This window comes from Salvia hispanica, chromosome 2 (genome assembly GCF_023119035.1).
Source record: "Salvia hispanica cultivar TCC Black 2014 chromosome 2, UniMelb_Shisp_WGS_1.0, whole genome shotgun sequence".
NCBI lineage: Eukaryota > Viridiplantae > Streptophyta > Magnoliopsida > Lamiales > Lamiaceae > Salvia > Salvia hispanica.
The window spans coordinates 28,100,348-28,115,050 of NC_062966.1; the positions used below are offsets into that span (position 1 = coordinate 28,100,348).

The 14,703-nt window shown below is 35.4% G+C and overlaps 3 protein-coding genes and 1 non-coding gene across 4 annotated transcripts; 1 reads left to right on the forward strand and 3 right to left on the reverse strand.

The window, feature by feature from the left end:
* The first annotated feature begins 762 nt into the window (after positions 1-762).
* LOC125206683 (glucan endo-1,3-beta-glucosidase-like) lies at positions 763-1,456 on the forward strand. Its single transcript, XM_048105923.1, has 2 exons — positions 763-1,050; positions 1,100-1,456. The coding sequence occupies exons 1-2, from the start codon at positions 763-765 to the stop codon at positions 1,454-1,456; spliced, it is 645 nt and encodes a 214-aa protein (XP_047961880.1).
* Positions 1,457-3,487: 2,031 nt separating this feature from the next.
* Positions 3,488-4,454, reverse strand: LOC125206685 (probable leucine-rich repeat receptor-like protein kinase At1g35710). Its single transcript, XM_048105924.1, has 3 exons — positions 4,384-4,454; positions 3,906-4,291; positions 3,488-3,843 (listed from the first exon to the last, which is right to left on the reverse strand). The coding sequence occupies exons 1-3, from the start codon at positions 4,452-4,454 to the stop codon at positions 3,488-3,490; spliced, it is 813 nt and encodes a 270-aa protein (XP_047961881.1).
* A 5,913-nt stretch (positions 4,455-10,367) lies between these two features.
* Positions 10,368-10,449, reverse strand: TRNAS-GCU. The gene has a single exon. It is a non-coding gene; the product is annotated as a tRNA-Ser (tRNA).
* Positions 10,450-11,941: 1,492 nt separating this feature from the next.
* Positions 11,942-14,464, reverse strand: LOC125206686 (receptor kinase-like protein Xa21). The gene is made up of 2 exons (XM_048105925.1): positions 14,166-14,464; positions 11,942-13,614 (listed from the first exon to the last, which is right to left on the reverse strand). Exon 2 carries the CDS (start codon positions 13,448-13,450, stop codon positions 11,942-11,944), a length of 1,509 nt encoding a protein of 502 aa, XP_047961882.1. The 5' UTR covers positions 13,451-13,614; positions 14,166-14,464.
* Positions 14,465-14,703: the final 239 nt, after the last annotated feature.

A 14,703-nucleotide genomic window follows, 5' to 3' on the forward strand; every position in this document is an offset into this window, starting at 1 on the left:
AAATAAACATTGAATTTTTAGAAATTTTGACTACATATATTTATTATTCTTAAAAATTCCAAGTTGAGGATTTTTTTGAAGTTGACTCTATTATTTTTCTAGAAAAATTATGAAAATTTGTCAAATTCTAGAACATAAATTTCTACTTATGATTCATCGTACAATTTTTTTAAAAAATATGTGAGATAAATGTAAATAAATCCTTAATTTAACGCTGGATGAATACGGATTTGATGAAAATTCAGTGTCATCTATTTACCCTTATAACGTGACGCACAGTTAACCCTTGTAAAGTGGAATCAGTATTCTATAAAACCGAGGTTCGGGGACATAACTAATGCAACTCACAGAAAATCATTGGTGTTTGTTTGTTTGGATTCTCCATGGCTTCCACCGACAATGACTTCAAACTTACAATGCTCCTATTCTGTCTCCTCTTACTCACCTCCTTTCATCTCACAGGTAATGAATCTACTTCATTCCCATATACATCTACTTAGTATGATGCCATTACACATTTCTTTCCTCTTTGATGGTTACTATTAAAATTTGGTACATACATAAACAAAAGAAATGATTTGGAGGGCTTTAGCCTACTCCAGAGATGCGACCCCATCTAGCTCCGTCACTTTTTGACCGATTTTGACCCGTTTGTTGGCACATGCATGCAGCTGGGCAGGTGGGCACCTTCTACGGAAGACTGGGTAACAACCTGCCCAGCCAGCCACGGTGCGCCTATACCAGCAGAACAACATCCGCAGGATGCGCCTGTTCGACCCGCACGGCCCCACTCTCCGCGCCCTCAACGGCACCAACATCCGCCTCATGATGGGCGTGTCGCACTCCGACCTCCGCGACCTGGCCAACTGCCCCCAGGCCGCGAGCGCGTGGGTCCGCCGCAACATCCTCCGCTTCCCCAACGTCACCTTCCGCCAGATCATCGTGGGGAACGAGATCGACCCCGCCTCGGAGCTGGGGCCCTTCGTCTTCCCGGCCATCCAGAACGTGTACCGCGCCGTGCGCGCCGCGGGCCTGGGAGGGCAGATCAAGGTCTCCACTTCCATCAGCATAAACCTGCTGACCCGCTACAGCCCCGCAGGCCGCCAGGTTCAAGTGCAGCGTGAACTGGTTCATCAGGCCGATCGTGGAGTTCGTGACGGAGACTAACGCGCCCTTGCATTTCAACGTCTTCCCCTTCTACGCCTACCTCAACGATCGCAGGAACATAAACCTCTCCTTCGCGCTCCTGCAGCCCAACAGCGGCGTGGTCCTCGGCGGCGTCTACTACGACAATCTCTTCTACGTCATCTACGACGCGTTCATCGCGGCCGTGGATAAGATCATCGCCCAGGCCGCAGCTCTCCCTCAATGGAATAGGCGAGGAGAAGAAAACTCCGGACGGACGTCATTCGGGGTCGAGTGGTCATGGTTCAGACGGAAGTCACCCAGGTCGTAGTATCGATGCTCTAACTGACGGCCCCATCAACACGCTCCAAAACGCCAGAATCTACATCAACAATTTGATGCGGGTGGTCAGGAACGGGACGCCCATGAGGCCCGCCGCCCTATAGAGACCTACATAGTGTCCATGTTCGATGAGAATCTGAGGCCCGGCCCCCCCTACGATAGGACTTTCGGTATCTTTTTGCCCAACGGCCAGCCCAAGTTCCCCTTCCGTTTCCGCTAGCTCATGCATCCATGCATCCCATTATTTGTTTTACTTTTATTTTTTGGCGTTATAAGGAGCTTACCCCTACCTGTGTTTCTACAGCTCCATTCTTGTGTTTGTGTGTCATGTTATTTCTAATTAAGATTGGTGCTCCACTCTTGTTTTTTAACTTTGAACAGCAATGCTAAATACTCTCCGTCTTTCCTATTACGTGTCCCATTTTGATGAGCGGAAATGGTTGGAACTAGACTCCTACCTAATTTTATGTATCATGAATTTAAAATAAAATGTGAGTAAATATGATAGTATAAATGAGTCTTGTTATAATACAAAAGAGAAAGAAGATGACTAACACAGGTGACTTTCTTATATGGAGAAGAATTAATTAACAAATGGAAAGTGAATTAGTGAAGTACTTTTTCTTTGTGGAGGGTGAGTTCGAAGTTGCTTTGTTTTAACAATTTCTTACTTTTTTCATGGAGTATTAGTTGTAAATGCTTCTTACCTTTTTTTAAGCTTTTCTTTTATATATGCAAGTTGCTTTTATTTAAATACCATGTGGTATTTTTTATTGACACATCCAATCAAATTGTTCTCATTGATCTACACTCTAAGTACACTGTATCCTTACAATTATTTGGATTGAAAACAATAGCAAATTCATGACACCAACCTAATAAACACACTAGCAAACAGGCATAGAAAATCAGCAAACAAACCATACTCGACAAACCAAATTAATTCACCTACAAAAACTAGTATTAATTATTTTACAATGCAAGTGTCACTTGCCATGCTTCGTCTCGTCTACTGTAAAATCCGCTTTGATCTTCTGAAGAGCAACTACTACATGCTTCATGTTAGTTCTTTTCTCACATGAAAAGGCTAAACATTTGATTGCCAATTCGAAAATAGATGTCACACATTGGAATGAATGTCCATCTTCTATTGATATCAAACCAGATGCCACAATTTCCCTTATTGCATTTTCTTGTAATGCATTTTCCACCCACTCCTTTATGTTCATCTGTCGTTGAACATATCATCTGTTGGCTTCTTGCTAGTAAACATCTCCAGTAATAGTATCCCATAACTGTATACATCTCCACTTGTAGATACCTTTCCTTCTAATCCCAGCTCTATTAAATGAATTTCACATATTCAGATGCATCATAAAATATTACCAACACTAATTTTAAGGGAAAATTTAACAATTTAATAGGATTACATGCATTACCTGGTGCTGCATAACCAACTGTTGCCCAGTTTGAAGTATGAACTGCAACCTGTCATTGTCAAAGAGCTTGGAAATGCCAAAATCACCATCGAGCAGTCATATCTGCATCGAGCAACACATTGTTTGGCTTTATATCACAGTGGACAACAGCATATGTATGATAGTGATGAAGGTATTCCAAGGCTGATGCCACATCTATTGCTATGTTCAGTCTCTGCACGAGATCTAGAAAATACTTGGGCGAATGAAGCCATTTCTCCAAGCTTCCATGCGGCATATATTCAAGAATCAAGGCTTTGAAATCAGGGTTACTACAACAACCAAGTATCTTCACCAAGTTCCGATGCCGAATGGTGCTCAATATCCGACTCTCAGTCTCAAAGCTCTTGGTAGCTCTTTCGTGTTGCAAGTTGAACACTTTGACTGCAACTTGTATCCCATTTCCAAGCGCCATCTTGTATACGGCTCCCATGCCTCCTCGTCCGAGTAGGTTTAACTCACTAAAGGAACTTGTCTCCTTAATGATTTCCCTTTCTGAAACTGTGATCCAACCAAGATCCACCTTTTGATCCTCGGTTGTATTAGTTGGTTTTCTCTTGAGGCACCCTCCATCTTCTTATGACAATGTGTATGCCAACCACCACAATCATAAATGCAACAAAGGGAGGAACAACATATTTCATTATTACACCAAAACTCTTCGATGAATGACTTCCCTTGCAAGATGGCACTTGAAATCTTTCCACACCACAAAGGCCAGAGTTGTTCACAAATGACTGAGCACTAATATTGGAAAAACCACCAGGAATTCTCCCTTCCAATCGATTACACGACACATTAAAGAAGTCAAGATCAAGCTTCCCCAACAAGTCAGGTATTAAACCAGAAAGATGATTGTTAGAAAGATCCAATGTCTCCAACACCTTGAGCTTCCCCACTGATGGGGGATGGTTCCATTCAACAAATTACTCGATAGATTCAGATCCTTCAGCGATTGACAAGCTTCGATTTCGCTGGGAATAGAGCCTGAAAACATGTTAGACGACAAGTCCAACGTGTAGACAGCCTTCAACCTTCCTATCTCATATGGTATCCGACCAGTGAAATTGTTTGAAGACATACTTAGTTCTAAAAGATCCGGAAGATTCACCAAGTTTGAAGGAAGCGTGGAATTCAACTTGTTCGAATCAAGCCAAACTCTTCTCAGAGATTTAACATCCCCCAAACATTCAGGTATTGGACCAGTTAGCTTATTCCCACCCAAGAAAAGCTCCATCAATTCACTCATATTGCAAACATCAGTAGGGATATATCCTCCAAGCTTGTTATCATAAAGGTAGAGCTTCCCGAGTTGCTTCAACTTCCCAACGTTGCCGGGATGAACCCTTGGAGTTCATTCATTGATAAATCCAAAATCCTTAAACTGCTTAAATTTCCAAAACCAGAAGGAATGGCTCCACGGATGTTGCAGTTCCACATCGTAAAACTAACAAGAGAAGTCGACAAATTCCCAATGGAAGGTGGGAGGACAGCATTCTTCAATGACATGTCTGATAATTCCAAGTTCTCTAAATCCTGACAGTTAGTTAATGAAGAGAGAAACCCTAATTCTTGATCTGGCAGATTGAGATCGGCCAAATTGTTTCCCCAAAGGCGAAGTATTCGCAACTTTCTTAGACTACCAAAGTCGGGGATTGGGCGGTGAATGAGTTTGAGGTCAAGTCGATTTTAGTAAGCATCGAAGCATTAGCGATAGAGGTTGGAATTTTTCCACTGAACTTGTTAGAGTTTAAGAGCAGCTCTACGAGACTGCCAAGTGTGAAGCCGATGTCGGGAGGAAGGCTGCCGGAAAAATTATTCTCGCCAAGATCTAATGTCTTGAGGGTTGAGATGTTGAATATGGAAGGAGGGATGGAACCACTTAAGAAATCGTTGAGATATACTTGAATGTACTCCATGTTTATGAGATTCCCAAGCTCTGCCGGTAACTCACCTTTCAAGTTATAATTAATACAAATTCAGAGTGAGAAATCAAATACTACTAGAGAAAAGGAGCCATTCTAATTTGGTTGATGCATAGGTTTGGAAAAGAAAAAAAATGTCATGAAATTTGATACAGTATAATACCTTGCATAGAACAAGAAGAATGATGGAGTTTAAACCCCATGCACTATTAATTTAGTGGCAATTAAATGTCTTGTTTAGCCCTTTTGGGGTTTTTGCATATCTTATTTCACTTTACTCTCTTTTGATTCACATTTAATTATTTAGTCTCTTTTTTGGGTTTTTCACAGACTCCTAAAAAAAAAAAATATTATCAAACAACCCTAACAAAAAAATATTGTCGGGTTTTTTTGTTTTAAAACCCCCCTAAAAATCCTAAAAGGGGGTATTTTTGTCATTCCATTATATTGCTAACATATGTTTTTCCCACTTTTAAAATCCAATAACTTCTTTAAAATTTCTTAATATGTTTCCATTGAATTTAAAATTTTGTCATTATTTAAACTTTCTAATTTTTTTAATATAAAGTTTATCATTATCATTAATTAATCCCCGATATGTAAATAATAAAATGAGATACTTTCTTCTTTAAAAAACTCATTTTCTAGTATTTTTTTGTTTCTATTTTTTTTATTTTCTTTTTATTTTTTCCCTTGATTTAAAAATCAATTTTATTTATTATGAAAATATCATAATTTTGTGGTTTTAAATTTTTAGAAATTCACAATTTTTTAAATTTCAAATACTATTATTAAAAAAAAAAAATTCAAGGACTAAAAAACTAATGTCAACTTGAATTTTTTAAAAATATTATTTATGTTTAAATTTTTTATCATAACAACAAGAAACTATAAAAATTTATATCTAAAGATTGAATGTATATGATGTTGAAAATTTGGTTTTTAAACTAAATTAGAATTGAATAAAATATCAATTATAAAAATAATCTTAAAGTTAAGGCTTAATTAAGTAACATACATTTTATAAATTGTTAAATTAGCAAAAAAGTTTTGGACATAACAAATTTTTAAATTTAAATTAGTAATATAGGAAATAGTTGAAATAGTGTTAGAGTGAATAGTGAAATCCGCATTACTAATATCATTAGTAGTGTTATGCATACATATAAAAAAGGCGAGTTTTGGGTGATTTTTGAATATTTATGAATTTTGGTATAGATTTAAATATTTATAAATATAGGGTGTGAAATTAAATATTTAAGTAGCCGCTAATAAAACATGGAGAAACCCGCTTAATTATAAATGACCCCAATTTTAAAAACCGCTACATTCAAATGAATTAAAACCGCTAAAAACGAGCTAATCAATTACAATGCTATTATATTGATACTGAGCATACTAAATTAAAAAAAGATGATTCCCTATTAGTCAACCAACATAAAAAAAAAAGGTCAAATGATGAATTAAAAAAATTCCCCTTAATCAATATTATAATCAATTCTTTTTAAAAGTAATGGCCATCCTCTTATTTGTCCTCTACACTATAAATATGTAGTATTTGCAAGATTATAATCACTTCTTCATTTCTTATTTTTTTGTTGAAACCATGGAATTCATCTTCCTTGATAATCTACAACCCTTTTGCAATATTTGTCACAAAAAAATGTAATCTCCTTAGAATGTATTTTCCTTGGGGGTGGTATAGGGGTCAAAACCCCTTTTTATTAGGTTTATCTTAAAAAAGGTTTTTTTTCAACCCGGGCATATAGTTCGGTTTATTTTATAATTTTCATTGTAATTTCCATTTCATTTATTGTTGTTTTTTTCCTTTGATTACAATAGTTAGAGTACGCGTGTATATGGTTGGGGGAAATTTTTTCCTAATTTTTTTACAATTCTTAGAGATGGAAGAATTGTAACATTCTTAACTGGAACATGTATATAATATTTATTTTTTTAACACAATTTATTATTTACGTATATTTATATTGTCACTAGCGCTATAATTATATTAAAAATGGCGTCACAAAAAAAAAATATTTTTTTTTATGATGAATTAATAAGTGGTGCATAATATGTGAAGTATATAGCAATGAGATAAATAAACCTATCAAAATTGGTTTTTCAAACAATTAGTTGTTTAAACAAAATAAAATAGTCTACTACCAAATTTTTGTTTACTTTAAAAATATTATTGTTGAAATTAGGATTTGGCATTTAAATTTGTCATTTTATATAAAGAATCTAATATCTTATCTATGGTAAAACATGCATCTTTTATAAGATATATATTATACTAATTTAAATATATTTTTACAAAAAAAAAATTTGGGTATTTAAAATTATAAAAATAGCATAAAAATAGTATATATGTTTCAAAGTTTAACAAAAACCCCGTTTAAAAGTGCAATAAATAAAGATAAAACGTTCCCAAAGTTCAAAAAAGTTATCATTATTTTATTACTATAATAGTGTTAATTCAACCAATTAATGTAATGTTTTTGTGTAGTTTATCATTTTTAATTTTTTTTTTGGTCATAATTTTGATCTTTTTAATATTATGAGTTATCGATTTATTATTTAGTTAAAATGTGATTTCATTATTTTTAGTAGAGAAATAGGAAGGAAATTTTTTTTAAAAATATTTTTAAAAATGTCAACATTTATATAGTCTCTTCATCGTTGTCCAAATAATTATGTTTGTCTTAATTCCATTTTAAATATGTTTTTTTATGTCTTTAGGTATAAAATAAATTGAGGAGCATATATTTATTTAATTGTTATTATATAGTATTTTTTTTTATTTTTAAATATTAAAACTTATATTATTTTTATTTTAAATAATCAATTAATAATTAAAACTGTGTATGATAAAAAAATATCACGTGTTTCAAAGGGGTTAAAACTAGTTCTAATTAATTTTTGCCAGACCCACATTTCTTAAATTTTCTTACCAACCCCAAATGAGACTTTTAATGACCCCAAAATTTTTTCACATTTTTTAAACTCGAAGATCCCAAATGAGAAAGTTAATTATCGATAGAGCGGTAATAAATAACGGAAACTTTTTTGTAGAAGATGGATTTATTTCGAACTTTGTCAAAATTAAAGAAGAAAAAAAAAGTCTATAGTAAAACATACCTGATAGCATATTACATTGAAGTTGTAAAGTTTTTAGCTGAGTAAGATTCCCAATTTGCCTTGGTATTACCTGAATTTCACAACATAAAGTCATTTCTTTTTGCTAGATAAATACACATATTTCAAATTAATAAATATCAAAATAATATGGTCATATAATCCAAATAAAAAAAGTAGGGTGCGTGGGGTTTTTTATTTGTAATTTATTTATATTATGTTTTCCTCAAGGACAGATTAGTCTATTTATACAAAAAGTAGTTAGTGGAGTTTTTATTGTTATAATAAAATGTTGGTGGCTAGATATTTTTGCACTATGATCCCTATTCAAGGTTTCTATCATTGACACATCTAATTAATAACCAAATCAATACCACAATTGCTGTACTATTTAGTTATTCTCTTATACTCCATCATTTGTATAAATGGGTAAGAGACTAGTAAGAAAAATAAATGAAATCTACAAACCCAGTATTTGATTACTCTACCTGTCAAGCTGTTGTTATTAAGTAATAGATGCTCCAAGGAGGTGAGGTGTCCAATTTCTTCCGGTATGCCCCCTATAATAAATATAACACATACAGTTAACCAAAACAATATATATAGTACTTCCAAATTCAATACTCAATAGCACCAAGTTGGTGGAAATTACCTGTCAAATTGTTAAAACGAAGATACAAAACTTGAAGCCTGGTAGTTGAATATTTGAAAATGGGGATATTTCCAGTGAGCCTGTTGTTTCCGAGAGACAGATATTCCAGAGAAATGTTGAAGATGGAAGACGGAATATCACCTGCTTTCTTAATAGTTAATAAGTAAGTGGAGTAATTATTAATTCCAACCAAAATGTCCCATTTCTGTATTTAATAAAAATATTATTGTCTGTAATGAGTGAGACAGATAATTCGAAGTAATTAAGATGAGATGACACCTTCCAGCTTGTTATAAGAAACAGACAAAGTCCGAAGCATGCTCAAATTTCCAATCTGTGTTGGTATGTTTCCGTTGAAGTTGTTGGAGCTAAGGTCAAGAGATTGAAGGACGTTAAGTTTCAGGTGCGGGGCTAGGGTTCCATGGAGGGCGTAGCCGGAGAGGTTGAGGGCCGTGACCCTGTTGAGCTGGCTGCAGGAGACACGGTCCAGCTGCAGATGGAGGTGTTTGTGGACCATTTGTTGCTCAGGACGTGGCTCGGGTGAGAGTGATGGCTTTCTTGAAGGCGAGGCGCATCTTGGTCAGTGGCGGAGGTGAGTGCAGGGAGGTTTAATGTCAAGAGCATGAGAGCAAGGAAAGAAATGGAGAGGTGGTCTCCATTGATCTTTGCTTCAATCTTTGCAAGATCATCAATAGTTTATGTACAAAGTTGGTTAGTGGAGATTCAAAACCAAAAAGGATAGCTTTCTACTTTCCTAAAGCAACTTTGTGAACCACATGAAAGTTGCTTCATTTGTTTTTGTCACTATTCCAAAATATATTAACATTTATTTAATCAGAATATACATCAATAATTTTCATTTAATCAAGAAAGGTGTAGTATCTCAGAATGCCTGTAGATTCACACATTACTTGCAAATTGTCTTGAAGTAGTAGTGCTCAGTGATTTTGGCCGTTTGATGTCATTTTAGGCGCAAAAATGTCAATTTATTTTTTCTCTTCTTAATACTATCAAGATGATGAGAGCATGAGAGAAGGAAAAGAAGAGGTCATCTTCATGAATCACTTGAAAGGTCAAAGGGTAGATGGAGATAAGGATGATTAATTTGTTTCCAAAGTTGGTTAGTGTGAAAAAGAATCATGAAAGAAAAAAGAAAAAGCCATCTGCTTTCTTAAAGCACCATTTGTGATTTGTGTTTAGATTGGCTCCACTAAATGTATGTGTAGTCTTAATAGTGCTACTTTAGTAAATAATTATATGATACCATACGCTAAACCTGGCTTTATAAAATAAAATTTGAATTCAACGATTTTTACTAAACATGAATTCGCAGAAAATGTGAAATCTAAATTGAAATTTTCTAAAAAAAAAAAATCTTTGGATGCATCAATTTTACCACTAAATTTTGGCCTTATTGGCTAAATTAAGTGACACATCATTTAATCATCAAATAATCACTGTCATAATTTAACGTAAGCTTTGATTTGGATAAATGTTTTTTCCAGTATTTTAGACAAAGCACATTTATTATTATTTAGTTTTTCCATCAAATTATCTACTGTCATAATTTATAGTAGTAAGAAGAAGGGTTTGGGTAAACGTTGTTTAAATAAAATACTATACTACTACTACTACTAGTGTACCTATTATTGTCTAACTCAATAATTATTTCTTAATATTTAAAAGAAAATTTAAGTATAAAAAATTCGTCGCCTGAGAGATTCGAACTCTCGCGGGGAAACCCCATGTACTTAGCAGGCACACGCCTTAACCACTCGGCCAAAGCGACTCAATTATTTTCCAGTTTCTTATATTAAATTAAATCTGCTAATTTCAATAAAGTAGGCTATAAAGGTTAACACAGCAATTAGCTATGAAAATTAAAGTAGCTCTCCAAACGAGGCCCAGGTGATTTGTTGGAATGTCTGAACAATGAAGGGTATGTATTTCTGGACATTCTTGTTTCGCCCAACTATATTTGATTAAATAGTTGAACCACAATAAGTTCATATATATTCTTTTTCTTCAATCTGCCGGTATTTTTGTGAGGCTCTGCTTATGTTTTACTTGTTTTTAGTCATTTTTCTAAAATGCATAGATCTACTAAATCTAGATTATGTTCGATTTATTTAATACATTTAAAAAATTTCTTATGTTATGAATATAAGTGAGAACCAACAAGATTTAAGTAGTTTTAGAGGCACCTCAACTTTAAAAGAGAAATGGAAGGAAATCAGTGGGGCATTGTTAGTAGTCCACATATAATGGTGCTTATAGAGATATTTACTGACTCTCTTCACTAGACAAGCCTTGTGCACAAGGTGATCAACTTAGTACACGTGAAACCACAATTCACTATATGATTAAAGGTGTGGTTAAATTTTTGATAAATTAAGCTTCTTCCTTTGCAATTTGGGAGTGGAAATCAAGTTGTAACTTTTTGCTGAGCGTTTGAGTCATCATGAGGAAAAAAGTTCATAACGATGGTACATATTCAAGAACTCGTTCGCCTCTTCGTGGCTGCTTCTACTATAGCTTTGAACTTCTGCAGTGCAGCTGCAACTTGCATCATGTTGATCCTTTCCTCGGCCGAGAAGGCCAAACATTTCATCGCCAAATCAAAAATAGACACAACACATTGCTCCTTTGCAGAGAAATGCCGATCTTCTTTTGATAGCAAACCAGGCGCCACAACTTCACTTATTCCATTTTCTTGTAATGCATTGTTCACCCACTCCTTCAGGCCCATTTCCACGCTGAACATATCATCTGTTGGCTTCGTACTCGTAAAATCTCCAACAATAGTATCCCATAGCTGTATACATCCCCGCTCGTGGATACTTTTCCTTCTGATCCATATTCTGTTTGTAACATTACACATGTTTATCAATTTTTTCATTACTCACAACAAGATATATAGAAACTAGTATTATATTGAAATAAAGATTACCTGGTGCTGCATAACCAATAGTTGCCATGGTCATAGTATTAACCACAGCTTCCCTATCCTCAAAAGCTTAGAAATGCCAAATCCCCAACATGAGCAGTCATATCTTCGTCAAGCAACACATTGTCGGCTTTAAATCACAATGCACGACGGTGAACGTGTGATTGTGATGAAGATATTCCATGGCCAGCGACGTCTATGGCTATATTCAGCCTCTGCATCAGATCCAAAACATGCCCATCCGAATGCAGCCATTTGTCCAGACACCCATTAGGCATGTAATCTAGAATCAAGGCCTTGAACTGCGCATTGCTGCAGCAACCAAGTATCTTGATCAAGTTCCTGTGCGAATAGTGCTCAGTATGCGACTCTCTGTGTCGAAGCTCTTCAGCGCTCCTTCTGATTCCAAGTTGAACACTTTCACTGCGACAGTTGTGTCATCCGCAAGCATTGCTTTGAACACTGAACCATAGCTCCCTTTCCCGAGTAGGTTTATCTCACTAAAGGAACTCGTCCCATGTGTGAGTTCTCTCTCCGAGACGATCTTCCATGGGACTCCAACTGATGAGGCGTCAGCAGAAGCTGGCGCCGCCTTTTTCTGCTGGCGTCTCTTTATCAGGAAGACCACGATCAGTACGAAAATCAAAGCTCCGACCAAGGGAGGCAAAGCATATTTCATTATCAGAGCAATTTGTTCCGATCTTGATCTTCCATGCTTTCTCGGACAAGGTGGCACTTGAAATCTGGCAGCGCCGCATAGTTCAGGGTTTTGAGAAAAAGATTCAGCGGTGAAGTTGGCGAAGCAACCCTTGTCAGGAATCTGTCCTTCCAATTTGTTGTGAGAGACGTTAAACGATTTGAGATCGAGATTCTCTAAGGAGACAGGTATCAAACCAGAGAGATTATTACTGGATAGATCTAGTTCCCTCAAGCCTCTCACCTCCCCCAAAGATTCAGGGATGGATCCATTCAACATATTATTTGACAAATACAGGAACTCAAGAGATTCCAAATCAGCAGTTGTGTTTGGAATGTTTCCTAAAAACAGGTTATAAGACAAGTCTAGGGTGTTGATAGCCCTCAAACTTGAGATTTGATCAGGAATTAGACCAGTCAAGTAGTTTGAGGACAAGTGGAGAGCTATGAGGTTTTGAAGACTTAAAAAGTTGAAAGGAAGTGTAGAATTCAGCTTGTTTGAGGCAATAGAGACTCTTTGAAGGGACTTGATATCTCCCAAACATTCAGGTATTGAACCTGTGAACATATTACCATTCAAGAGTAACTCTAGCAAACTATTGATTTGGCAAATATTATGAGGGATATATCCTTGCAGCTGGTTATCATAAAGATACAACTTCCCAAGTTGCACCAGTTTTCCCAGTGTTGTTGGGATCAATCCTGTGAGTTGATTCCTAGATAAATCTAAGGTTTGCAAACTGCTTAAATTTCCAATTTGAGAAGGAATGAGGCCTCTAATGCTGCAATTAGATGCTGCAAAAGTGACAAGAGAAGTAGAAAGATTCCCAACCGAAGCTGGGAGAACCCCATTCATCAATGAATTGTTTGATATTTCCAAGTGCATCAAATTGCGGCAGTTTGTTAAACCAGACAGAAACCCTATTTCTTGATTTGGCGATTCTGCCCCGGTCAGATTATTTTCCCAAAGGCGAAGGGTTTGAAGCTGCCTTAGATTACCAAAGTCAGGAATGGGGCCAGTGAATGAGTTTAAATTTAGTTCTAGGACAGTAAGCTGAGAAGCATTGGTGATAGAGGTTGGAATTTGTCCGGTGAGTCTATTGAAAAATAAGCAGAGCTCCTCGAGACTGACAAGCGAGAGCCCCATGTTCCGAGGAAGAGTGCCGGAAAATTGATTCTGTTGAAGATGGAGTGTCTTCAAGTTTGATAAGTTGAATATGGAAGATGGGATGGAACCAGATAAGAAATCGTTGAACGATGCAAATAGAGACTCGAGTTTTGCTAGATTACCAAGCTCTCCCGGCAATTCACCTACCGTAAATGGACATTCAATACAATATATAGTGTGCAGATAGTCATTCGATTTTATAAAAGAATGTTCTCAACTCATGCTTTCTCATATTTTCAATCATCAATTACCTGTAACAGAGTCTTACATGGATCCACCTAAAATACCAGCAAACTAACACATTTCATCGCATAAATTATAAATATGTCAAACGGGACATCAATCGAATTTTTTAAAGGTTTGGGGATTTTTTAAAGAGAAAATACGGGTTATATGAATTTTTTAAAAATATGGAAAATAAGATCAACCCTAAAACAAATAGGAGAAAACAAGATTTTCTTCTCAACTACATAAAAATGACACCATTTTGGATTATTACTGAAAGTTTTAGCCATAAAATATAAGAATGATTGAAGCACAAGAAATGTATTTTCTTCTCAACTACATAAAGATGACACCATTTTGGATTATTACTGAAAGTTTTAGCCATAAAATATAAGAATGATTGAAGCACAAGAAATATAGGCATTGTATATATATATATATGAATGGAATGAAATGTTTTTAAACGTACCTGCCAACTTATTGTAAGCAAGATCCAGGTTTAGTAGGGAAGTGAGGTTCCCAATTTGCTTTGGTATGTGACCTATTTTATGAAATCGACAACGTTACATACGAAAACTAATTATACAGTCGAAACTGTTACTAATTTGAAACATATTTTTGAGGTTCGATACTAAATGGGAACATAATGCATGGAGTGATATATATAGTACATTACAAACTTAAGTTTTAAATAGAATTTGGTGATGGGAATTACAATAGTTATCACAAACATTTTAGGTGATACACCTTCGGTCCCAACTTGATTGGGGTATTTTTTTAGCACACATATTAAGAAATTGTTTTAATTGGAATAAATAAGAATAAAATAAAGGGAGAGATAAGAAAAGGTGTCATACTAGAAAAAAGTATTCCTCTATCCCACTACAAGTGAGCGTTTTTTTTGCCGTTGTTTAGCAAAGATGATAATAAATAGTTAAAGTGGAAAGAAAGTAAATTATGAGAGAAAATAATATAGAAGAGAGTCGTATATACAGTATTATCTACTT